The 27,093-nt window shown below is 43.0% G+C and overlaps 1 protein-coding gene across 1 annotated transcript in view; it reads left to right on the top strand.

The window, feature by feature from the left end:
- CPNE5 (copine 5) overlaps positions 1-27,093 on the top strand; it is a 212,276-nt gene that overhangs the window by 15,058 nt on the left and 170,125 nt on the right. Inside the window, exons 2-3 of the mRNA XM_043963252.1 lie at positions 10,454-10,494; positions 14,425-14,471. Coding sequence (XP_043819187.1) covers positions 10,454-10,494; positions 14,425-14,471 — 88 coding nt within the window. The remainder of the gene's footprint in view (positions 1-10,453; positions 10,495-14,424; positions 14,472-27,093) is intronic.

The raw sequence follows: 27,093 nt of genomic DNA, 5'->3' as shown, positions 1-27,093 counted from the left end.
TATATATATGTACAGATACCTATACACATATATAGACTTGCACATATACACACACGGGGCAACTAGGTGGTGTGGATGGAGCACTATATTTGGAATTAAGAAGTATCTTTGCCAAGGAAATCTCAAAATGGGGTCACAAAGAGTTGGATATGACTGAAACAACTGAACAACAACAATGAATACACACATATGTATATATATATATCTGTATGTATACATACACATTTTTTTGTTTGTATTTTTGCGGGGCAATGGGGGTTAAGTGACTTGCCCAGGGTCACACAGCTAGTAAGTGTCAAGTGTCTGAGGCCAGATTTGAACTCAGGTACTCCTGAATCTAGGGCCGGTGCTTTATCCACTGTGCCACCTAGTTGCCCCACATATTTTTATATACTTACATTTATGTAACACTCAAAGGTTTACAGAACTTCAAGGCATTAATTAGACTTGAGAACTTCTCTACACAGACTAAGATTTAGCACCAGAAGGGAACTTAGAGGCTGTCAAAGCCCTTCCCTTTCACTTTACAGATGAAGAAACAGGTCTGGAGAAGTTAAGTGACTTGCCCAGGGTCTTACAGCTAGTAAATGCCTGAAGTGGAATTTGAACCTAGGTCTTCCCCAACTCTCAAGTCGTCCAGTGCCCTGTCCACTACTATTTGGTCTCAGGATCTTTTTACACTCTTAAAAATTATTGAGAACCCCAAAGAGTTTTTGTTTACGTGGGTTAGGTCTATAGATGTTACCGTATCTGAAAAAATGTCCTACTATTATGATAAATTGTTTTGACCTCCCAGATCCCCTGAAAGGCCCTTGGGCACCTCCAGGGGTCCCTGGACTGCACTTTGAAACCACTCTACTGTGCCATGGAGAATCCTCCAATCAGACGGGAGCTTACAGAGGTACTGTCTCCCCCATCTAACTGGGAACTCTTTGAGGATGGGCATTAGACCTGATTTGTAGCACTAATGATAATAATTATTAGATAAATGCAGCATGGTATAGTGGATAGAGAGCCAGCCTCAGATACAGGAAGACCTGGGTTCAAGACCTACCCATGGCACATACTGGCTGTGTGACCCAGGGCACTTAACATCTCAGGGTTCCAGGCAACTTTCTAAGACTGTAAATGGCAGAGAAGGAACAGTCCTGCACTGGTAGCGAGAGTTTCCTTCCTGGGAGTTCCCTACCTGGACAAAAATCATGATTGTAGTAATGTCGACTTACATTTACACAGCACTTTAAAGTTTGCAAAGCTTCCAGTCATCAGACTGATAGTTCCCCAAGGGCAGGGACTGTGCCTACCCTAGCAGACTGGAGGCTACCTGAGGGCAGGACTGAAGCTGTCTTGCCTAACACAACAGAGACTCTTCTCAACCTACACTATTCCAAATGCCAGCTTTCTTCTAGCCTTTTGTCATAGGTTCCACAATGGGGTTTGGTAAGGTTCAGTTGTCTCTTGGAGTCTGTCTCTGTCTTTCTCTGTCTTTGTCTCTCTCTGTCTCTCTCTTCTTTTTTTTTTCTCTTTTAAGTGAGGCAATTGGGGTTAAGTGACTTGCCCAGGGTCACACAGCTAGTAAGTGTTAAGTGTCTGAGGCCGGATTTGAACTCAGGTACTCCTGACTCCAGGGTCGGTGCTCTATCCACTGCGCCACCTAGCTGCCCCTCTCTTCTTTTTCTAAAAATTTTTTTGGGGTGGAGTAATGAGGGTCAAGTGACCTGCCCAAGGTCATACAACTAGTAAGTGTCAAGAGTCTGAGGCCAAATTTGAACTCAGGTCCTCCTGAAACCAGGGCGGGTGCTTTATCCACTGCTCCACCTAGCTGCTCCCCTTCGCTTCTCTTTCTTCCCTTTTTTCTCTCTCCTCTCCTCTCCTCTCCTCTCCTCTCCTCTCCTCTCCTCTCCTCTCCTCTCCTCTCCTCTCCTCTCCTCTCCTCTCCTCTCCTCTCCTCTCCTCTCCTCTCCTCTCCTCTCCTCTCCTCTCCTCTCCTCTCCTCTCCTCTCCTCTCCTCTCCTCTCCTCTCCTCTCCTCTCCTCTCCTCTCCTCTCCTCTCCTCTCCTCTCCTCTCCTCTCCTCTCCTCTCCTCCCTTCTCCTCTCCTCTCCTCTCCTCCCTTCTCCTCTCCTCTCCTCTCCTCCCCTCCCCTCCCTTCTCCTCTCCTCCTCCTCCTCCTCCTTTCTTTCTCTTCTCTTCCTCCTCTCTCTCCCCTCTCCTCTCTTCTTCCCTCTCTCTTTATCTCTCTCTCCCCCTTCCCCTCTTGTCTTCCCTCCACCCAAAGCCCTTTAACCCTTGCTGCTCTGGTGGAATGGCAATTTTCTTGCTGCCACTGAGTTGGAAGTGAATTCCTTGTGCATTTGTCTCTTAGGCACTCTAGGGAGAAGGGCCTCTGGCTGCTGGCACCTCTGCTCTGCCTGTCTGGCCTTGATTTATGGAACAAAAGAGATGAAGCTCTGGGCTTTTGTGTTGAGAGCTTAAGGGTTTTTTTCTTTTGGAAAAAAAATAATTTTTCCTGGGGAAAAAAAAATCCCCATTGAGCTCTCCGGAGACAGATTCTGGAGAGAAAGCACTTAGAATTGTTACCTCATCTATCCCCACTCCCTGAGAAAGAGGGAGGGGGCAAATGCCCTTCTCTTTGATCCCATGGAGTAGTGAAACTGAGGCACACTGGGGGATCAAGTGACCTCTTCCAAGGTTACCTGATGAGTCAGTGGCAAAAGCCAAGAGACACATCCTTAGGTCTCCCTAAGGTTTCTTGTACCTCAGTATATGAAAGTTCAGTCAACTTTCCCTGTCATGAAAGGATACTTGAGTGAGCTATGTGTGATGACACTATTCTCTCCCCATCCTCTGCCATCTACCAACTTTCAGTACATTCTTCCATGGTATTGATAACTCATATTTATATAGCTCTTTAAAGTCGACAAAGTCCTTTCCTCAAATTAACCCAAGAGAGGGGGAGAGAGACAGAGACAGAGAGAGATAGAGAGAGAGGAAAGGAGAGAGAGAGAAAGAGAGAGAGAAAAGAGAGAGAAAGAGAGAGAAGAAAGGAGAGAAAGAGAGAGAGAAGAAAGGAGAGAGAAAGAGAGAAAGAAGAAAGGAGAGAGAAGAAAGAAGAGAGAGAAGAAAGGAGAGAAAAGAAAGGAGAGAGAAACAATGTGAGCAGTGCAGATATTATGATCCCCGGTTTCCAGATGAGGAAACTGAGGCTTGGAGACATGATAGCCATGTCCATGGGCAAACAAGATACCAAGTCTGACTGTGTTCTGTTTGTCCTGCCAGGTCACGATACCCCTGTGACTTCAGTACCTGGCTTCAGACTCTCTTTACTCCAACCCCTGAAGTCATTCCCTCCCCATCTTTCTCATTAAAAAAAAATTAATTTTTTCCCTTTTTTCTCCTCCCCCCTCCTTTTCAATATCTTCCTCTCTACTGATTCTTTCCCCATGTCTACAAACATGTTCAGATTGACCCCATATTCACCCTTCATTCAAGCCTGTCATTCTCTCTCTTTTTGTTTGTTTTTGGTGAGGCAATTGGGGTTAAGTGACTTGCCCAGGGTCACACAGCTAGTAAGTATCAAGTATCTGAGGTTGGATTTGAACTCAGGTCCTCCTGACTCCAGGGTAGGTGCTTTATCCACTGTGCCACCTAGCTGCCCCATAAGCCTATCATTCTCAAGCCTTCACCTTATGATAACATCACCAAACTTGACAGCTAGGTGCTGAAGTGGATAGAGCGCCAGGCCTGGAGTCAAGGAGACCCAAATTTAAATGTGGCCCCAGACACTTACTAGCAAGTTATTTAACTGCTGTCTGCCTCAGTTTCCTTCTCTGTACAATGAGGATAATACTAGTTGTTGTGAGGTTAAAAGGAGATATTTGTGAAGTTCTCTGCAAACTTTAAACCATTCTATAAATGCAAGCTACTATATAATTTTTATTTATTTATTTTTTGGTGAGGCAATTGGGGTTAAGTGACTTGCTCAGGGTCACACAGCTAGTACATGCTAAGTGTCTGAGGGTGGATTTGAACTCAGGTCCTCCTTAATCCAGGGCCAGTGCTCTATCCATGTGCCACCTAGCTGCCCCACTACTATTTTTATTAATAAATTCCTGGAGGCATCTACCTTCATTTCCTTTACACCCACTCACTTCGGAATCCCTTGTGATCATCTTTCCAATCCTGCCACTTGAATAAAATCGTTCTTTTCAAAGGAGCCAGAGGTCTCTTAACTTTGAAGTCAGACGGCTTGTCCTACTTGGCTTCTCGACGGCTTTTGGCCTGTTGATGCTCCCCGTCCCATCCCGCATGCCCCTAAAACAAACACTCTCTTCTTTCTGGCTTTTCCTTCTTCCTGCCGAACTTTTCCTTCTCACTCTCCTCCTCTGGCTCACCACTTACCTCCTGCTTTCTCCTCCTGGACGCTTCCTAGAGTTTCTTTCCTCCCTATTCTCTCACACTACATCTCTTGCTTCCACGAATCTCCACAAACTGTCACCCACTCTGAGAATAGACTGTCATACAGAAGAGGGAATAGACTTGTTTTAAAAATAATTTTTATATATATATCTTTCTTTCACATCACCTACATTTCCTAATGTATTCCCTCTCTCTTTCTCTTCCTCTTTCTTTCCCTCTGTCTCTCCCTCCTTTCTCTCTCCCTCTCTTTCTCTTTCTCCTCTCTCTCTCTCTCTCTCTCTCTCTCTCTCTCTCTCTCTCTCTCTCTCTCTCTCTCTCTCTCTTTCTCTCTCTGTGGCTTTCTCCCCTTCTTTCATTCTCCCACTCTCTTCCTCTCCCCTTTCTCTCCTTCTCTCTCTCAATATCTATTTCTCTCTTTCCCCTCCCCTCAGAGAGCAATCCCTTATGACAAAGAATAATAAGGCAGGAAAAAAACCACTTTCACTGCTAAATTTCTAGAAAAAATAATCTACACTAGCTTCCTCCACTTCCTCACCACCCACTCACTCTTCATTCGCTGCATTTGAGCTCCCATCTTAACTGAAATTACTTTCTTTAAGGTCACCAATAGCCTCCTAATTGTTAAACCACAGGATCATAGGATTTAGAAATCATTTCAAACAATGAACTCATTTTGCAGATGGGCAAACTAAGACCTAGAGGGGGATAAGTGACTTGTCCAAGGTCACTCAGGACAGGATTTGAACCTGAATCCTCTGATTCAAATCCAGATCTCATTCCACTACAACAGTGGCCTCTTCTTAGTCCTTGTTCTGCTTGACAAGCCTTTAACAGGATTGACAGAACCTTCCTCTCAATGTTCACTGTACCCTTGGCCTCTGAGATGTGGTCCTTTACCTTTCTGCATATGAGTCTTTTTCCATCTCCTGAATGGGTTCATTTTTACTCCTCCTGTGTCTTGTGTATGTGTATGTCCTCTGATGTTCTGTCCCGGGCCCTCTCCTCTTCTCTCTTGGCAAATTTCATCCACTCCCATGGCTTCCTTCAGTTATCACCTCTGTGCAGACGAGTCTGTCTATATTTTCTGTAATTTGAAATAAAGTCTCTGTTTTCAGCACCCACTTCTGCCCTGAATTTCAGTTCGACATCTCCAATAGTGTATCCCATCAGCCTCTCAAAGTCAACACATCTAAAACCAAGCTCCTTTTTCTTTGATTTTACTCTGTCAACAGTACCATCATTCACTCTGTCTCTCATGTTCTCATTGACTCTTCCCCTCTCCCTCCTCTCTGACATCCCAGCAGTCACCAAGTCCTATTGATTCTGACTCAGAAATATGTCTTCCATCTCTCTTCTCCTTTCTATTTTACCTCTCTAGTTCAGGCTCTCATTACTTCTCTCCCAGACTATCATAATAGCCTCCTAATTGGTCTTCCTGACTACAGTCTTTTTCTTTTTGAGAATGTGTTTTACTGATGCTTTTTAAGAAAGTCTCTTTTTTCTTTTTTGTATTTTATTCTTATACTCTTGGCTTTTCAAAACCCATTTTATATTATAAATGTAACCAAATATCAATAAACATGAACATTTTCATATATGAAAAATAGGAAAAGTAGATTAAATATGAAATGGTAATACATATTTAGTTGTATTAACTTTATTACTCATAATACAGTTTTTATTACAATTTTTAACATGTAAAACTGTAAGTTTTACCTTGGTAATAACGCTATAATTGGTAATACAGTTTTAATTGTATTAGTGGTAACATAGTTTTGTTTTGTTTCTGGTTTCTGGGTTTTTTTTGCAGGGCAATGAGGGTTAAGTGACTTGCCCAGGGTCACACAGCTAGTAAGTGTCAAGTATCTGAGGTTGGATTTGAACTCGGGTCCTCCTGAATCCAGGGCTAGTGCTTTATCCACTGCGCCTCCTAGCTACCCACAATGGTAACATAGTTAATACAGTTTAAAGTGTATATTATGATAGCAAAACTGGCATGCTTATCAGTGTCCCTATCTCAAATTCTATCTGCTTTATTCTGGGTAATTTATTAATGTTTCATTGACAATTTTTTCCTTTCCTTTCTTTTTCCATATTACTATATTGCCCATCCCTTCCCGACCCCACAATTTCCCTTTCTCCCATATAGAAAACCTTTCTTGTAACAAAAAAATCTAGTCAAGCAAAACAAATTTAATCATTGTCCATTTCTGAAAATGTAAGTCCCATCCCGAATCATTAGTCTTCTGAAGTCATGATTGGTCACTGCATTGATTAGAATTCCTAAATGTTTCAAAGGTGTTTTTCTTTTCATGGGCATTGTAGAAATTGTTCCTTTGGTCCTGTTCACTTCAATCTGCATCAGTTCATGTGAATCCTCCCAGATTTCTTGGAATCTATCATGTCTTAAGGCACAATGATAAAGTGGATCTAGAAGCCTATCTTCAAGCTAGTGTTGTTCTTGAGACCAGACCTCCAAAATCTGAAGTAGTTTTAGAAAGAAATTTATTAAGTTATTTGGTAGAGGAGAGCAAGCCGGAAAGGAGATGTGGCTCTCTTTTGTCCAGGTTCTTATGTTATATAGGATTTAGACATGATTTATATATGAACCACATGTACACAATTAAGCAAGATAGATTGAGATAGATATAACTGTAAAATTTATAAAGTTTTCCATAAAATTTGGGTGAAGCCAAAACACAAGCTTGGGTGGACCCATCACAAGTCTGGGTGTGTTAACCCAAAACAATGGCATGTTTAGGGACAACTAACACCTCTAGTGTGAGGTCTTGTTAATCCCTTTTCAGGGCTATTCATCCATCTTTGGTGTCCATCTGTCACCCAACTCTCAGCTGTGGCTTCAAGAAGCCAGCAACCATACCTCGGTAAAACCATCTTAGCAGATGGGCTAAACCAGGTTGAATGTAACCTATTGGCCTCAAACCCACCAGTGAACTGCGGGGATGTCTACCCCAACATTGTTAAGACTTTCCCCAATGGAATGGTTGGATGAGAACAATTTGTTCCAGTGGTCATGAAGACGGCTTAAGCAGGCACTGTCAAAAGCTCAGAGCTTGGGCAGACATCAAAAAGGCAAGTCATCCACTGCATCCCTGACCATCACCAGTCATCTTTTTTTTTTTTTTTTTTGGTGAGGCAATTGGGGTTAAGTGACTTGCCCAGGGTCACACAGCTAGTAAGTATCAAGTGTCTGAGGCTGGATTTGAACTCAGGTACTCTTGAATCCAGGTCTGGTGCTTTATCCACGGTGCCATCTAGCTGCCCCCATCACCAGTCATCTTGATTTTTGTCTTGCTACTTCAATGACTTTGGAAAACAGAGTGAGGCTGATGACTTTGTGCAGCTCTGCCTCACTTAAATCTGTTCATTAGCAAGTCAAGATATCACCCCGTGATGTCATTGGTCCTCTTAGAAAATGGAGGACAAACAACAACCCCAAACAAGAATGCTTTGGGGATATCCAGGACCTGGGAGAACTCAAAATACCATGTAGTCATCTCCACCATTCCTAGAGAGTTACTGGAGTCATGTGACATTCTGGGTGCAGATAACCATTAATCACACAGGGTTGAATTTAACTAGTATAATAATTTTTCCCGAATAATATAATAAATCATTTCCTCTACAATTTCCTCCTTTTGGGCTTTTCTATATCCAACAGTTTCATGCTAGTAAAAGCATAATTACAGAGGCAAAAACCTTGATCTTTACTGGCTATGTGATCCTGGAGTTATTTAACCACCTCTCAGTCTAGGCAACTCTATTAGACTATAAATTGCAACAAAACAATGCCAACCTGCACCGATAAAGAGTGTTTCTTCTTTGGGGCATTCACTCTATCAGCACCTTGTGGCTCTGTTTCACTCTTGTCTCTGTATCCCCAGCACTCAGTTCAGTGCCTGACACTTACGGATAGAGATAGGGACTGCCTCTGAAATTTCATTTCTCTCCTCCCTAGAGGAAGTCATTGGGAAGCTGCTCAATGTTATTGGAGGTTGTAGCTGGGCTTCTCAGACAACATGCTACTCCAGACTCCTGCCTTTAACCAGCAGAGATTAGTTATCACTTAACAGAGTCCTAAGACACAGGATGGGTCAGAGTTGATTGGCTCCAATTTGCCTTTTTAGACTATTTCATCTCACTCTTCCTTATGCACATTTGCCACATACTGGAGATCCATTTCCAGTTACCCTGTCTTTGAATAGGCTACTAAATGCTCTACATATACAAAGCCCTTCCCATTTCCTCTTTTTGTTTTGGGATTATCTATCTGCTCCAATTGCTTTGTATTTACTCATCTTATTATCCTCTTTTACTACTCTCCCCAAAATAGAATATAAGGTCCTTGAAGACAAGGATTGTTTTGTTTTGTCTCTGCATCCTCAGTGACTAATACAGTATCTGACTCATAGTGGTCACTTAATAAATTATTTTTTATTATTATTATATTGGCTCGACCGACCCATGAGCAATTGATTTTTTCCCAATTGTTTAGATCTGACTTTTTTGTGTGAAAAGTGTTTTGTAATTGTGTTCACCATGGTTCCTGGATTTGTCTTGGCAAGTAGACTCCTGAGCATTTTATATTGTCTACAGTTATTTTAATTTTTTGTTTTTGGAGGCAATGGGGTTAAGTAACTTGCTCAAGGTCACACAGTAAGCCTCTGAGACTGTATTTGAACTCAGGTCCTCCTGACTCCAGGGCCAGTGTTCTATCCACTGTACTACCTAGCCGTCCCTACAGTTATTTTATTTTTATTTTTTAAAATCATAAAAGTATTTATTATTTTTCAGTTACATGTAGAGAGAGTTTTCAACATTTGTTTACATAAGATTCTTTTTTTTTTTTTGTGGGGCAATGAGGGTTAAGTGACTTGCCTAGGGTCACATAGCTAGTAAGTGTCAAGTGTCTGAGGTCAGATTTGAACTCAGGTCCTCCTGAATCCAGGGTCTATGCTTTATCCACTGCGCCACCTAGCTGCCCCCCTACATAAGATTTTTAGTTCCAAATTTTTCTCTCTCCCTCCCTTCCTTCCCCCCTCCTCAAGACAGAAAGCAATCTGATATAGGTTATATATGTTCAGTGTAGAACATATTTCTTCATTAGTCATGTTGTGAAAGAAGAATCAGAACGAAAGGGAAAAACCTCAAAAAAGAAAAAAACAAAAACAAAAGTAGAAATAGTATGGTTCAATATGCATTCAGAGTCCACAGTTCTTTTTTCTGGAGGTGGAGAACATTTTCTATCATGAGTTCTTTGGAATTGTCTTGGATCATTGTGTTGCTGAGAAGAGCTAAGTCTATCACAGTTGATCATCACACAATGTTGCTGTTACTGTGTACAATGTTCTCCTGGTTCTGTTCACTTCACTCAGCATCAGTTCATGTAAGTCCTTCTAGGTTTCTCTGAACTCCTCGTTTCTTACAGTACAATATTATTCCATTACATTCATATACCACAACTTGATCAGCCATTCCTCAATTGATGGGCATTCCCTCGAATTCCAGTTCTTTACCACTACAAAGACAGCTGCTATCAATATTTTTGTACGTGTGGGTCCTTTTCCCTTTTTTAATGATCTCTTTGGGATATAGACCTACCCTACGGTTATTTTAAGTGAAATGAATTCTTACTGAATGAATTGAGGGAGAGGAGTGGACAAGAGGCAGAAATATCTAGAAAGGTCTGTGTCATGGGGCTGACCAGGGTTGGTCATCACATAGAAGAGGAAGCAGTTCAGCATGAAGGCCCAGAAAAACCAGTGTTCATGTATATATGTGCATTGTATGTATGTCTATGTGTGTCTGTGGGTTGCTTCTTAAAGTGTTTAAAAGAGAAGGGAAGGAGCATTGGAAATGGGGGTGGGGATTGTTTTGAAGAGCTGGTTCTGTAGTTTTACCTGAGGCTTGTTCCCCTGGTAAACTGAGGCTCTCCCTCCCTAAACTTCTTCCTTGTGCTGGATTCTCTCCCTGTCCTCTGGCAGTAATGGTGTTTTGTTTTCCTTTTCTTTCAGGAATCTCTTGGATAAAGATATGTTCTCCAAGTCAGACCCATGTAAGTCCCTCCACTGGTCTGGGATACTGTTTGCTATTTCACAGATACTGCCTGGTGGATGGGTGGAGGCTTCTAGACTCTGGCTAGCTCTCCTCTTTTGTATGATATTCCTGGATATAGAGGTGGAGAATCAGTGGAGAATGTCTTCCCATTTTAGCCTATCCCCATAGGAGTTTAAACCCCTTTACTCCTGCCTCCTGGGATAGGATCAAAAGATCTTCCCTCTCTCCTCCTTAAAAGGGCAGTAGTCAGGGGAAGGATGTAACAACCCTGATAGCCTTGCCAACCTGCTAAATGAAGAAGACTGAGGGATGCTTCAAATACTCCAGACAGGGAGATTGAGTCAGTCTATTAGAACAAGAGCAGTGGTAATGGCCCAAAGTCTCCTTTCCTGATGGTGGGAAGTTTATCAAATAGCTATCAGGATTCTTCCCTCCCCACACTAACATGGATTAGCACTAGTCTCTTTGTCTAGCATTCTCACTGCCAATGCCCGGTCCTGTTAGTCTCATTTATTTGTTGTTGTTGTTGTTGTTCAGTTTTATCTGACTCTTTGTGACCCCATTTGGGGTTTTCTTGCTAAAGTGGAATGGTTTGCCATCTCCTCCAGTTCATTTTACAGATGAGGAAACTGAGGCAGAGAGGGTAAAGTGACTTGCCCAGGGTCACACATCTATAAGTGTCTGAGGCCAGATTTGAGCTCAGGAAGATAAGTCTTTCTGACTCCAGACTCAGCTACCTACCTTCCCCTTGAAAGAATTATGTAAACTAGACTTTACTGATTTGGTAGAGGGTCTCCCATCTCTTCAGGGTCCCAGTAGGGCACCTAACTCCTCGTGTTCATCCTCCTTGACCACCCCTTCATTTTGTGAGTATCACCCCTCAATGAAACTGGCTTTTAGGGGGCAGCTAGGAGGCGCAGTGGATAGAGCACCAGCCCTGGATTTAGAAGGACCTGAGTTCAAATCCGGCCTCAGACCCTTGACACTTACTAGCTGTGTGACCCTGGGCAAGTCACTTAATCCCAATTGCCTCACCAAAAAAAAAAAAAAAGAAACTGGCTTTTAGCACTCTTGTTATAAGCTTCATGTTTCCTTGTACTGGGTTTTGGGGCCTCCTGAACCTCCCTAAATCTATATTAGGACAGATGGGGATAGTAAGGGTGAACATACTGTGGATTTTCAGGTTGTCTAAGTATTATAGTTTCATAGATTTAGAACTGTCAGGGACTTCAAAGGCCATTTAATTCAGCCCCCTCATTTTACAGATGAAGAAACTGAGGCAGCTGAGGCCTGGAGGGTGGAAGTGACTTGCCCAAGTGTCTTAGGTGGAATTTGAACCCAGGTCTGAGAAGGCATGAGTTCATTTGTGATCTCACACAACTTACTAGCTATGTGACCCTGGGCCAAACCTGCCTCAGTTTCCTTATCTGTAAAATGGGAATACTCAAAGGGCTGTGACTAGGATCAAATGAAACAATATTTGTAAAGCGCTTAGCACAGTGCCTGACACTTAGTAAGCACTTAAGAAATGCTTGTTCCTTCTTTTCCCATTGCAGACCCCAAATCCAGTACTCTATCCACGATGCCTTACTGTCTTTATCATTTATCACAGAACATTGGATTTTGCCCCAAGTTGATAAGGATCTGAGGACCTCCAGGTCAGCCCTCTCCTCTTTTCAAAGAGGAGACTGAAGCTAAAAGAAATTAAGCAATTGGCCTAAGGTCCCCCAGGTAACAAGTGACCACTGTGTATCTCAGCTGTGAGGCCCATGAAGTTGTGAAATGGAATCACTCCTGCACCAGGAATTAGGAGACCTGCTTTCTGGTTCTGGTTCTGTTGCTACCTAGCTGTGAAACCTTGAGCAATCCATGTAACCTCTCTGGGACCCAGTCCCCTCATCTGTAAAAGAGAATAAATAATATGGCCCCCTCCCCCCCTCTCCCCTTTTCCCCACCCCACCTTACCTCCTCACAAAGTCATTTTGAGACTCAAATGAGATAATTATTTAAAAGCACTTTGGCGATCACTCCCTTCTCCAGAATGTTCAGCTCTGCCTCTCATTAGATTCTTCCTCTTATAGGACTTTCTGCCACCAAAGTGCACTCGCTCCCCACGAGACCGCTAACATTCTGCAATTTCAGGATTCCCCAGTTCAATTTGTGCCAAATCCCTTCCCTTACAGATCCTCCCTCTCCCCGAGTCATCTGAATCTGCCTCCCTCTCCCTCATGTAAGCTCTGCAGACCCAACTTAGGCCTTGCAGGTCGACAGAATTCAATTAAACCAAACATTTATTAAAATGACAAACATTGACTATATTTAAGACTCTGGGGATAAAAAGCAGAACACAGAACTTAGTCCTTGTTCTTGAGTAGTTTATAGTCTAATGGAGGGGAGGGAGGGAGGGGGAGTTAACATATGTCTACTTGATTCATCACTAGACCTACCTTGGCCCAAGCCAATGGAGGTGAGAATAGAAGCCAAACCAACGAAGTTAGAGACAATGTGATGTAGTGGAAAGAAAATTGGATTTGAAATAAAAAGGCCCAAATTCAAGTCCCAGCTCCACCGTTTGGTAGCCTTTTGGTTTTGTTTGTTTTTGTTGTTGTTTGTTTGGATTTTGTTTTGTTTTGACAAAGCATTCTTTTTTTTTTTTTCCCCAGGGCAATGGGGGTTAAGTGACTTGCCCAGGGTCACATAGTTAGTAAGTGTCAAGTGTCTGAGGCTGGATTTGAACTCAGGTCCTCCTGAATCCAAGGCCGGTGCTCTATCCACTGCGCCATTTAGCTGTCCCTGACAAAACATTCTTTAGGACTCAGTTTCTTACCCTGTAAAATAAAGAGGTTGGGTTAAATGATCTCAAATGTCACCCACTTTGACATCAGGTGAACCTTTTATTGGGGGAGGCCCATAAATATTCTAGGCCTAGTCTTCCCACTCTCTCTCAACTCTAAGGATTTTCATTGGTTTGTCCCCCATTCCTGGGACTCTCTCCTCCCTTACCTTTACTTCCTGCTATCCGTCCCACTGTCTGCAATAAGCTTTTCTCAATCTTCCTTAATGCTAGTTCTTTCTGTTGATTATCTCCAATTTATCCTCTCTATATTTTGTTTATACATAGTTATTTTCATGTTGGCTTCCCAATTATGGGTCTAGAGTAGCTGGGTGGTGCAGTGGATAGAGTACTGTCCCTGGAATCAGGAGGACCTGAATTCAAATCCTGCCTCAGACACTTACTAGTTGTACGACCGTGGGCAAATCACTTAACCCCATTGGCCTCAATTCCTTGTCTTGTAAATGAGCTAGAGAAGGAAATGGCCAACCATTCTAGTAACTTTGTCAAAAAGACCCCAAGTAGGGTCACAAAGAGTTGGACATGACTGAAAATGGACATAACAACAGTTCCCCATTAGATGGTGAGTTCTTAGATATCAGGAACTGTCCTTTGTCTTTCTTTGCATTCCCAGTGGTTAGAACAGTGGAACATAGTAGGCATTTAATAAATACTAGTTGACTGATTTTCCCAGAGTCCATTCAGTTAGAGAAGAACTCTCTTACCCTAGGGCAGCTAGGGTGGTGCAATAGATAGAATGCCAGACCTACAGTCAGGAAGACCTGAGTTCAAATCTAGCCTCAAACACTTACTAGCTGGGTGAGACCCTGGGCAAGTTACTTCACCCTGTTTGCCTCAATTTCCTCATCTGTACAATGGAGCTGGAGAAGGAAGTGGCAAACCACTCTAGTATCTTTGCCAAGAAAACCCAGAATTGGGGTCATGAAGAGTTGGACATGACTCAACAACAAAAAACCCTATTATACTGTGGAGTTCCCACTGTCCACAGTACACCTTCCTCCTCTCCTTAACTCTCTCCCCTTTCTTCATCTTCTTGTCTAGGTCTCTAACCCCTGTGTTTTTCTTTTCCCCCAGTGTGTGTGATGTACACTCAAGGAATGGAGAACAAGCAATGGAGGGAGGTAGGTACCATTCCTCTCATTCCTCAGTAAATGCATTCATAGGCCTGTCATCTGTCTATTTCTCTGTCTCTGATGCTTCTAGCTGGCGTATTTCTTACTGTGGTGTCTCAATACCCTTCAGAGGTTATGTTAGCATGGGGGCAGTGAAGTCAAGGCAGGGATACTTCAAGACCTCTTTTCTTGTCAAACTAGTGCTGGAGTGAAGGCAATGAGAGACAATTTCCACTCTCCAGAGTAGGGCTTCTTAAACGTTTCCCACCTGCAACTCCTTTTTGCCCAAGAAATTTTTAGTTGGTCCCAGGTATATAGGTATGTAAAATAGGCATACATAACCAGACCCACGGTTTAAGCAGCTAGGCTCTTGAGAGATTCTCAAATCCCACTCTGTGTAGGAGGCTTGTGTTTGTTCTCCCCACTTCCTTTGCCTCTGAGATTACTTTCCATCTATTTAGCATATACTTTGTAAGCACCTTGTTAACACTCTTGTCTGCTCTATTAGATTGTGAGCTTCTTGAGGGCAGGGACCTCAAGAAGTGTTTTTGCCTTTCTTTGTAACCTTAGCACAGTGCCTGGCACACAGTAAGCATTTTTAAATGTTTTTTGTTTTTTAATTTTTGCAGGGCAATGAGGGTTAAGTGACTTGCCCAGGGTCACACAGCTAGTTAAGTGTCAAGTGTCTGAGGCTGGATTTGAACTCAGGTCCTCCTGAATCCAAGGCCAGTGCTTTATCCACTGTGCTACCTAGCTGCCCCTCACAGTAAGCATTTAATAAATGCTTTTTGACAGACTGACTAACACAGTCCTTGCCCTCAGGAAGTTCCCAGTCTTATGGGAACAACAAGGTTAGTCAATTACTCAATTAATTACCATTTATTAAGTGCCTCTTATATACCAGACACTGTGTTGAGTGTTTGGGTACAGAGACAAAAATGAAATCGTCTCTGCCTTTAAGGGGCTTACATTCTTTGCAAACCTTAAATTTTGTTTTCAGGTCTAGTTTATTCTGTCCCCTCTTTCTTGAATGCTCTCTTTCTCCAGTGCTGCCTCTTGAAATGATATAAATTTTTCAAGGCCCAGCTCAAATGGGAGTTCTGGAATCACTCTAAAGACTCATGAGTTATGTCATCAACCTCTCTGAGCCTTAATTTCTTGTTTTTGTTTTTCTTTTTGGCGGGGCAATGAGGGTTAAGTGACATGCCCAAGGTCACACAGCTAGTAAGTATCAAGTGTCTGAGGCTTCATTTGAACTCAGGTCTTCCTGAATTCAGGGCCGGTGCTTTATCCACTGCATCACCTAGCTGCCCCCTGAGCCTTAATTTCTTTATCTGTAAAATGGGTTAGTAACACTTGCATTACCTACCCCAGAGGAGTATTGGGAAGAAAAGTGCTGTGGTCTTGAAGTGCTATAAAGATGTGACCTATTATTATGAAGAGGGGCAGTATTGCTTAGTGGTTAGAATCAGGAAAACCTGAGTTCAAATCCCAGACTTGGTTATCCCAGACAAATCCCTTAACCTCTCAAAGCCACAGGCAGCTCTTTAAGACTCAAAGGGGTCAAGCAGTTGCTAATCTGAATCGATGAAGGGAGTTTCCTTCATGGGAGTTCCAATGAATTACAGGTCTAGAATAACTGAATGAATGAAAAAGCACATTTATTAAGCATTTACTGTGTGCACAGCATGGTACAGAGTGCTGAGGAGACAAAGAGAACTCTAAGACAATCCCAGCTTTCAAGGGACACGTTCTGGGGGAGACATTAGAAGGTTTTCATAGAGGCTTTCAGCCAAGCCAATTTCGTCCAAGCCCCTCCTTTCTATAGATAATGGAAGTGAAACCCAGGAAGGCAGAATTGAGATTCAAAGCCACATCCAGTGACTCCAGATTCAACCCTTTGAGTTCATCGCTCTTTTCCCTGCCTCTCTCAGGTCTCATGGACCAGTAGCCTCCTTCCATCTGTGACTTCTCCTCCGACATCTTGGCTCTGCCTCCTATCTGTGACTTCTCACTCCTCTAAACACCAAAGGGTTCCTGTGTATACCACTTTACTGCTTTGCATTACATTTATCCGTGTATGTCTACAGCTCTCTGCTAGAGGCAGCTTGGTGGTGGCTCAGTGGATAGAATGCTGGTCTTGGAGGCAGGAGGCCCAAGTTCCAATCCAGACTCAGATATTTACTCTGGGCAAATCACTTAAATTTTTGTCTGCTTCAGCTTCCTCGACTGTGAAATGGGGATAATAATAGCACCTATTTCTCAGGTAGGTTATAAGGATCAAATGATCAAAAAGAATGCTTCTTCTAGCTCATAGATACTTCTTTCCTGCCTAGACTGTAGGCTCTAAGGGCAAAGAGTGTGTCTTGTTTATCTCTTCATCCCTCCAGGGTCTTATAATTAGTAGGCACTCAGTAAAATTGTTTGTGGAAGGCATGCATGAATCATTGAATGACTGACAGGCCCATCCCACAGGAACCTTTCAATTTAAATGGGGAGAAGACAGAAGATCATTGAAGAGTCACCGCAGAACCCTTTTGACAAACCAATCTATTGACAGGTGGAGGCATTCACAGAGAATGGAACAGAACAAATTCAGATTTCTCCGAGGTAGAATTTCCCATCACTCTACTGGGGCTGAAAAATGACTTTACTAAGCACATTCCAGTGGTGTAAACAAGACTTCCTGGGTAGTGTGTTTGAGCCTACTTAAGAGAACAAATTGTTTTTGAGCTCTTGGGGGACACCCTGCCTACAAACAAAGACTGTGCTCCTTTTAAAATGATCCTTCCCTCTTCTTTAAATGAGGCCTGGAAGGGCCTGGGAGGACACTAATTTGTCAGCCATTACTTTGTGGTACTGAGTGTATTTGAAAGGAATGACTATTTCTTTATGAAATGGTTTATAATTCAGGTTTCCCTTCTTTGCAGGTAGACCGGTTTTACTGTTGTTATTCTTCAGTCTTTTTTCAGTCATGTCTGACTCTTCGTGACCCCATTTGGGATTTTCTTGGCAAAGATACTGGAGTGGTTTGCCATTTCCTTCTCTAGTGAATTTTTTTTTTGGGGGGGCAGGCAATGGGGGTTAAGTGACTTGCCCAGGGTCACACAGCTAATAAGTGTCAAGTGTCTGAGGCTGGATTTGAACTCAGGTACTCCTGAATTCAGGGCCGGTGCCTTAACCACTGCGCCATCTAGCTGCCCCTCTCTAGTGAATTTTACAGATGAGGAAACTGAGTCTAGCGAGTGAAGTAACTTGATCAGGGTCACATGGTTAGTAAGTGTCTGAGGCCAGATTTGAACTCAGGAAGATGAGTCTTTTTGATTCCAGGCCTGGCACTTTATACACTGTAAAAACAGTGTAGTTCAGGGAAAGAACATTGGATTTCACATCAGAGGGTCCGGTCTCAAATACTGCCCATGACACTATCTACATGACCTTAGGTTGTCTGCTCTCAGTTATCTGTTTGTTAAAGGAGGGGTTCAGACTAGATTAGAGAGGTCATATGTGGCTGGCCTACAACATTCCCAAGTGAGACCTGGAACCAGATGAAAATATAATTGGGGAATATTTAACAAAATAAATAAAAATACAAGAAAACATAGATAATATTACATTTAAAAACTGTTAAAATGTAGCTGGCAGGAATTCCAACATCTGGATTAGTGATCCTGTTTCTATTTCAGTTTGACAACATTAGTAGACATGACCTCCAAGGTTCTATTCTAAATCTATGATCTTTTTAATACATATTTTTGGTGGAGATTTATAACAGTGGAACTTCTGGCACTTAAACTACTTCTACTGAGGCGGATGGCAACTGGTCTGGTCTGTAACTTATACTCTTGAAGTTATCTGGGATATTGAGGTTAAGTGTAGCAACATCTAAGATGATAGAGGCAGCTAGGTGGTGCAGTAGATAGAGCACCATGCCCTGGAGTCAGGAGGACCTGAATTCAAATCCAACCTCAGATACTTACTAGTTTTATGACCCTGGGTAAGTAACTTAACCCTGATTGCCTCCCCCACCCCCCACCCCCCAAACCATCTAACATGATGGAGGATCCCACATCTAGAGCTGGAAGGGACTTCAGGGCATCTGAAGTCATCTAGTCAAACATCCATTTAATAGATGAGTACACTGAGGCTGAGTGAGTTAAAGCCACTTGTCCAGGGTCATACATGTACCAAATGATAGTGTTAGAACTCAAAACCTGGGCTTTTGCTGCAAATCCGGGGCTCTCTCTACTCCATCCTTGGAAAAGACTCAAGCTCTTGGCAATCACCCATTTAATTCAATCATTATTCAAGAGAACAGTAACAGCAAATAATTTTGAGCAGTTTACTTGTTTTTCAGTCATGTCTGACTCGACCCCATTTGGGGTTCTCTTGGCAAACACACTGGAGTGGTTTGCCATTTCCTTCTCTAGCTCATTTTACTAATGAGAAAACCGAGGCCAACAGGGTGAAGTGACTTGCCCAGGGTAACACAGCTAGTAAGCATCTGAGGTCAAATTTGAATTCAGGTCTTCCTGACTCCAGGCCCATCACTCTATCCGCTGAGCCACCTACCTGCCCTTCTTGTTTTATAGCACAGTTAATAGTCTAAGATGGTTCTTCATGTGAGAAAATGATGCTGTTCATCCACCATCCATGGGTCACTTTATTTGCAGAGTAGTACAGATAACACTTATCAATGATCAATATATCAATCAGCCAATCAATAAACATTTGCCAGGGACTGTGCAAGCTGCCAGGGTTACAAAGACATAAATGTGGGGGCAGCTAGGTGGCACAGTGGATAAAGCACTGGTCCTGGATTCAGGAGGACCTGAGTTCAAATCCAGCCTCAGACACTTAACACTTACTAGCTGTGTGACCCTGGGCAAGTCACTTAACCCTCATTGCCCTGAAAAAAAGAAAAAAAAAGAAAAAAAAGACGTAAATGAATTCAGTTCCTGTCCTCAAGGAGCTTACCTTCCTTTGATTAGCACTACCCTCTCAATAGATTGGGCTTGTCTACTAGAAAGTAAATCCCCCTTTACTGGAAGTGTCATGGAAAGGCTGGCTATTCATTCGTGGGGGGATTGTAGAAGGTATTCATATTTAAGACAAGAATTAGAATGTCAAATGCCGATTTTAAAACCAGTTAAGATAGGACACTTCAAAGCAGACCATTCGAATCTGTTAGAAACACAGGACAACTGCATACCATTTGGGCAACACTTCAACCATTTGAGACAAAAGCAGAGCTTGTTCTAGAATCTTTTCAGTGTGTGCAATGTTCATCAAAATATTAATTAATAAGGCCATAATTACTGAATCCAAAATTGTTCATCCAAATTGTTCCACGAATGGGATGGAATATAGACAACAAGGCTCATTTAAATTCTATTGATTTATTTTAAATTTTATTTTATTTAAATTATTAATTTTCATAATTAACCTAATTTAAGAGGCATTGCTTATCGATCCCAGTTTAGAAGTAGGACCTTTAAGGTCCTTTTCAACTCTGGAATTCTGTGAGTGCCCCAAATCTATCTATATTCTCTTCCCTTTTGATCAGTAGCTTATGTAGAGCCAAGAATTTAAAGAGCCTAAGGCTAGGTTTGAATCCCAGCTCTGCTACTTATTCCCTGATTCCTGCAATACCCCTAGGTCTCAGTTTCTTCATCTGTAAAACAAGAAGGGAGGTGGAATACAGGTAGGTGGTACCGTGGATAGAGCTCAGGGTGTGGAGTCTGGAAGGCCCAAGTCCAAATCTGGCCTCAGACACTTACTATTGTATGATCCTGGCCACATCACTTCACCCTGTTTGCCTCAGTTTCCTCATCTATAAAATAAGCTGGAGAAGAAAATATCAAACCACTCCAATATCTTTGCCCATAAAAGGGTCACAAAGAGTTGGACACAACTGAAACAACTTGACAGCTACAAAATATGGTCCCTTCTGGGGCAGCTAGGTGGTACAGTGGGTAGAATGTCTGGCCTAGAGTCAGGAAGACTCCTCTTTGTGAATTCAAATCTGGCCTCAGACCCTTATTAGCTGTGTGACCCTGGGCAAGTCACTTCACCCTGTTTGCCTCAGTTTTCCTTATCTATAAAACAGACTGGAGAAGCAAATGGCAAACCTCTCCCATATCTTTGCCAAGAAAACTCCAAATGGGGTCACAAAGAGTCAGATACGACTGAAAAACGGACTGAACAATGACAAGGTCCTCCCAGGCTCCAAGTCCTACAATCTTCTGTGTTGTCTGCTAGAAGCTGAGATGGTAGAAGAATCCAGCCCCCTTGTGCTTGGGATGATGAAGATTCCCAGGGCCCACTTCTGAGGATCCTCCCAGGATCAGAGAATCAAAATCCCGCCTGATCAGGCCCCATCAACAGTGATTACAAGCATTGTCCTTCCAAACCAAGCAGAAAGAATGTCACATGAGTTTAACGCTAATAAGAATGGTGTGGTAGAGACAAATGCCACCACAGCAGATCCCTGGGCAGGGTCTGGACCCCGGAGCCGTTGCAGGAGGCGCCGGTTCAGCTCAGAGAGGCTGGAAGCCCCCATCATAACCTCTGGCTGCCTGGTTTCATCTGCGTTTATCCATTCAGGTCATAGAAGTGCCTTCTGAGAGAGCTCAGCTTTCCCAGCACCTAAATCTGTCACTACATTTTGTGAAAATTGACTCAAGATGTAATTTTAGTCTAGAAAATGGAGCGCTGTTTGGGCCTCACAGGAGATTTTAAGGCTCCTAGTTAAGAGAAGTGGGGTCTGATGGGAAGAGCTTTGGGCTGGGAGCAAGAAGGACTCAGGAATCATTAAGCCTCTCAGTTTGTCTATCTGTCAAATGGGGATAATAATCCCTTCTCCCTCTTGAGCCAGCATAAGACATAAAAGGCCCTGCTAATCTAGCAATGAAGGAACACCTTTTTTTTTTTTTTTGGAAGAAAGGCAAATGTGGGGTTGAGGGATTGCTGGATTCAAAAGTCAAGAGTCCTGAGACTGACACTTAGCCATATGACCTCTTTGAGTTGAATTGAACATGCACATATGGATGTCATTTTGAGTGGTTTGTCTTCTTGGTGTCAGGCTTCACAGACAGGGTGCCTCCTCTTTTAAACTTTCCTACCTGCTATTGTGCCATCAGGCCTTCCCCCAGGAGCTCCTTCTGACTGCTCCCCATTTTTTCCACTTCTTATGTAGTCTTCTCCTCTTCCCCTTTCAGTCCCAGTCTCTCCTATTAGCTTTGGTTAGATTTTCTGGCTCATTCCAGTCTCCTTTGGAAAATCTCTGCTCAGCAAAGATAGCAGTGCATTGTTCCTCCTTTCCCATCTTTGGGGTACAATGGAAAGAACCTGGGTTCAAATTCTGGTTCTGCTCTTTTGTCACTGTGGAAAAGTCACTTCTCTGAATCTCAGTTTCCTCATCTGTAAAATGAGGGGTTTGGACTAGGTATCCTGAGAGGTCTCTTCCAGTTCTAGCTCTGTAAGACTAAATGGGGGGCAGCTTCTGTTTCCACCTCTTTAAGAATCCCCAGCTCAGGGGGCAGCTAGGTGGCACAGTGGATAAAGCACCAGCCCTGGATTCAGGAGGACCTGAGTTCAAATCTGACCTCAGACATTTGACACTTACTAGCAAACTGGGCAAATCAGTTAACCTTCATTGCCCTGGGAAAAAAAAAGAAAAGAAAAGAAAGAAAGAAACAAACAAACAAAGAAAGAAAGAAAGAAAGAAAGAAAGAAAGAAAGAAACGACTAAATGGGGGTTCCTCATATACCTTACTATAAGAACTAAGTTATCAGGTCACTTTCCTGAGCAAAAACCTTCAATGGCTCCCTATTGCTAAAAGATTACATCCAAATTCCCTGTCCTGATGTTCAGTAGCTTCCACAAGTGATTCCAGCTTTCTGGTCTAGTCTTGTTTTTGAGTAGCCACTTTGTCAAAATATTCAGCTCTAGTCCAATGGATTTCCTCCCAGTCACTGAAATAAATCACTCATCCCCACCAAAAATTCATTGGGTTATCTATGATCCAGTTGGGGAATTGTACTAGGCTCCTGAGGATGTGAAGAGGTAAGGTCCTCCTCTCGAAGGACCTTTGAGTTAATTTTGGAGATAAGACATGCAAAAGCAGTAATCAACAAGACAAGGCCATGTAGAATAAATGCCAAGTGAGTCAGTCAGGGCTTGAGGAATTCCAAGGAGGGAAAGATCCCCGTGGGCTGATGTGGTCCTAGGAGGCTATTTATAGAAGGGGTGGATTTTGTGCTGGGCTTTGAAGTAGGGGTAGGACTTAGATATTTGGAAGGGAGAAGAGAGAGGGCTCTGAGACAAGGTGGGTATGAAATAGAAGTAGATGCAAATGTGGGGAAGCCACAATGCTTTCTTGTGGTGGGGGGAGTCTTTAGGGAAGTCAGTAAGTTTAGCCAGAATGGAGGGTTAGTGGAAGATCAGGTTCGAATGTTAATTGGGGCCAGATTATGTAGTCAAGCAACAGTCGATCATTGCTACTATGGGCTGAGTCATTATGGTGGAATGGTTAGAAAACGGCCTGGAACCCCACTTGGCCAAGAAGAAATTGATCAGAGAGGCACTGGAGATAGAGAAGTTGCCTGTTAGAGTGAATGACTATTGGACTTGGAGTCAAGAGACTTGAGTTCAAGTCTCAGCTCTGCCATTTGTTAGCTGTGTGGCTACTGGCAAATTTCTTTGCTTCTCTGAGCTTTGATTTCATGGGGTTGAGGAGAATAGGACTTGGACTGAAAATCCTGTGGAGATGATATGAGCTATTATTATGAATTTATTTGCAGTATGAGGTTAATGGGTTAGTGATTCCATGTTATCCTTTCCAAGAGTATTTGTGTTTTAAAAGAACAGAGGAAGATGCTGATGCCTAACCCAAAGGAATGAATCTCTAAGGGACTTTTAGATCTTGTGGCACTTGACGGGGCCTGAGATATTTGGGGTGCAGGGAGAAAGGGTTGGAGGAGCTCAGCTAGTGTCCCTGAATTGATACTCTTGGCAGGGGCAGCTCTTCAAGCTGGGCCTGCTTTCAATCCAAACTCATGCCGGGGGCCTGAGGCTCCCAGAGAGAAGCTCAGTCAGGGAGGTGGGCGATGGAGTCTTCTTTACAGGGCTTGAGGCAGAGGCTGGTGGAGAGCAGTTTTTTGTCAGCTCTCTGGCAGGATTGGTGATGAAAAGACCATTCTCAGAGGAGCTGAGGGTGATTTGGTAGATTATCTAGAACAGCAGCTAATTAGGAAATAAGCTTTTTGGCAGGAAGTCTTTCATTACATGCTCATGGCATTTCACGAGGCTGGCTGGGGCAGCGACATCTCTGCCAGTTCATCGAAATGGAGCTTTCTTCCCTGAAACACAGCAAAACACCAGGCCTGTGATTGGATGGGGGTGGCGCGCTCTCCGTCCCAGTGTTGGAACAGTACTAGAAGGCCTTGTGCTCCCTGCTCAGTCCCGGCTCCTTATCTGTAGGGCCTCCATCAGCAGCACACGTTCAGCTCTGTTCTCCCTGGACCTCCATTTTCCTATCTTTAAAGCAGGGGCTGTTAACCTCTTTTGTGTCTTGGACCCCTTTGGCAGACTGGGGAAGGCTGGGGACCTCTTCTCAGGATAATTTTTTTTAAAAGCACATAATAAACTATGTAGGATTGGGAAACAAATCAAATATATTGAAAAATGATTAAACAAACAAATATGTGTATATGTACCTACATATATATATATGCACACTGTAATGGAATGTACTAAATTTGATCATTGACAACGCTATGCTAAGGTTTAGTAAAAAATCCAGCAATTCAGTTAAAGAAGAAGAATCCAGCTTTCCAGACCAGAATCCAGCTTCCTCCTGATGACATCTTACCACTCCAAGAAGACAAGAGAACTGAGAAAAGACTTCCAAAGACTTAATTATTTTTTACTGTTTCATCAAGGAACACCTGTTCCTTGATGAAAATTTTAAATCTCACAACACATATACATACATATACATACCTATATATACCTATACCTACACCTGCACCTACACCTATACCTATACCTACACATATACATATACATATACATATACATATACATATACATATACATATACATATACATACATATATTACAGTTCATGGACCTCAGGTTAAATAAATCTCTGGCCTAAAGGACCTGTCTCATTATTTTGTCAATTATACTGCCCATAAGCTAAGAGACTCAGGGATGTACTGGAGAGAGAACCTGCCTTGGGTTCCAGTCCCACCTCTGACATATACTGGCTGGGTGATCTATCTGGGCAAGTCACTTAACCTCTGAGGGTCCCAAGCTGCTCTCTAAGACTATAAATTGCACAGCAGGTGCATATCTACATTGGTAGAGGGATTTTCCTCTCCAGGAGTTCCTTCCATTAAAGAAATCAAAGATCCAGACAGCCATAAGATGTAGGACTGGAAAAGGAGATGGGTCTATTAAGTAATGAAAGGAAGGGGTGGGAGAGAGAAACCTGCTATACTGGTGCCCACAAGATGGTAAAAAAAACCCAGAAGAAGGCCTCCAACATGGTAGATCTGTGGGAGGTCATGGAAGAGAATTATACAGGTTGAGAAGGCATAGAAGTGCTGCAATCTGCAATGGTAGAAAGAGTATCCACATTGAAGAGATCCCATATCATGCAAATACAGGCTATGTCCCTCTCTCCACAAAGAAGGACAAGAGCCATTTGTATCTCAGTGTAACCATTTGGAGATAGTATGGCATGGTGGATACTGTACTGGACTTGAAACTCTCTAACACCTACTAGCTGTGTGACCATAGGCCAGCCAGTTAACCTCACTGAGCCTCAGTTTTATCATCTCTAAAATGGGGGATTTTAGGCACCTATTCAGGTGTCTATGTTGTAGGGTTGTGAGGATCAACTGAGATGTCATCCTTCAAGCTTGAACAAATGCTTACTTGCTCTATGGTATGTGTAAAATGTAGCGCTATATGTCCATTGTTGTTCATTTCTATTTATAAAATACAAAATTTACATTTGTAAACTATTTTGAGATCCTTAGTGCCTTTGCCCTGCCTATTCCCTATTGCTTGAATTCACTCCATCCTTATTTCTGCTTCATAGAGTCCCTGTCTTCCTTTAAGAGGCAGCACAAGTCCCACCTTCTACCTGAAGTCTTTCCTAGGAAGAGTCAGGAAGATCAAAGTTCAAATCCAGCCACCGATATTTGTTAGCCTCAACTGGGAGTCACAATAGAGTCTCCTCCCAGAGTTGTTATGAGGTTCAAATGAGATAAAATTTGTAAAGTGCCTGGCACCTAGTAGGTACTTAATAAATGCTGGTCACGCTCTTTCCTCCCCATCCTCTCACTTGTTCCTGTTCTCCCTCCTGAACTATTTCGTAACTTTGTATTTGTGCTGTATATATTTTCATAAATACTTGTTATCTCCCCGTTAGAATGTAGAGCTCACTGTGAGTAGGGACTTTGTGCTTGCATCCCCAGCATGGTTCCAGGCACATAGTAGGCACTTCATGAATCCTTATCAATTGACTGGTCAAGGAAGTCCAAACCTCCCAAATTCACAAAGTACAGGCCTCATGGTAGGAACGGCTACATGACCTTCGGCAAGTTGGGAAATCAAAGAGTGTCTGTGACCAGAAGGGCTCTTGCTTCTCTCTGGACTTCAATTTTCTCCTCTGTCAAATGTGAGGACTGGGACTAACTAAAAGGTCTCCCAGGTGCTCTTGCAGCTCATCTGCTCCTCTGCTTCTAAAATGCTCAGATGATTCTCCGGCACCTCCCTGGGGATGTGAGATTGGCCAGTACTTGCTGTGCGGTTTCAGGGCCGACCTCTTAAAGCACATTTGCATTTTCTATTTTTATTTGAGGCAGATTGCTTTCTGGCCTCTAATTTTAATCCCGGTTAATATGATTCACTAGGGCCTCGGGTTTGTATCTGCCGCACAGTTTTTACGATCCCCAATTAAGGAGCCATCAATAATATATGGAGATTACAGGGGGAGCAACAATTGGGGAAGGGTGGACAGCTTGGAAATCAGAGCAAACAATCTGTCAGCTTCAGGCTCATCCCTGCTGCTCGTGGGCCCAGCCACAGTGGGACCTTTCAGCTGGGGAGGAGGCTCCGAAGCTTCTTCCAGATGTAATTTGAGAGAAGCAGGAGCTGTTTTAATTCAGCATCCATTAAGACCATCCAACCTTGCAGAGAGCCACCCTTCCATTACCGAGTCGGGAGCTCAGCAGGCTCTTGCTGAGCCCGTAGGGTCTAATCCAGTGCCTGGCACACACAGTTAGTCAACAGTATTTTAGATGGATGAGGTTTTTCTCCAAGGTCCCTTCCAGCTCCAAAATCTTGGGATCATCTGTTGGAAAAAGGAGGAGATGATAACTGACATTTATGTTTATAAGACTCTGAACTTTGCAAAATGCTCTTGGCACATCATTTCATTTTAGGTGCGGCTGCCCACAAGACAAAGCATGGCTGTGTTATTACGGTGTGCACTGGACACTTCCCTTCCCTTTGCTGGGCCTAAGTCTCCTCTTTAATAAAAGAGGTTTTTTTTATAAAATGTTTGACCTAAGGTCTCTTCCTGCTCTGATATTCTCTTTCATTGTCCCCCGC

Source organism: Dromiciops gliroides, chromosome 4 (assembly GCF_019393635.1).
Source record: "Dromiciops gliroides isolate mDroGli1 chromosome 4, mDroGli1.pri, whole genome shotgun sequence".
NCBI classification, from domain to species: Eukaryota; Metazoa; Chordata; class Mammalia; order Microbiotheria; family Microbiotheriidae; genus Dromiciops; species Dromiciops gliroides.
Note: the sequence above shows the minus strand (reverse complement) of the source record. Positions and strands in the feature narration are given on the sequence as shown.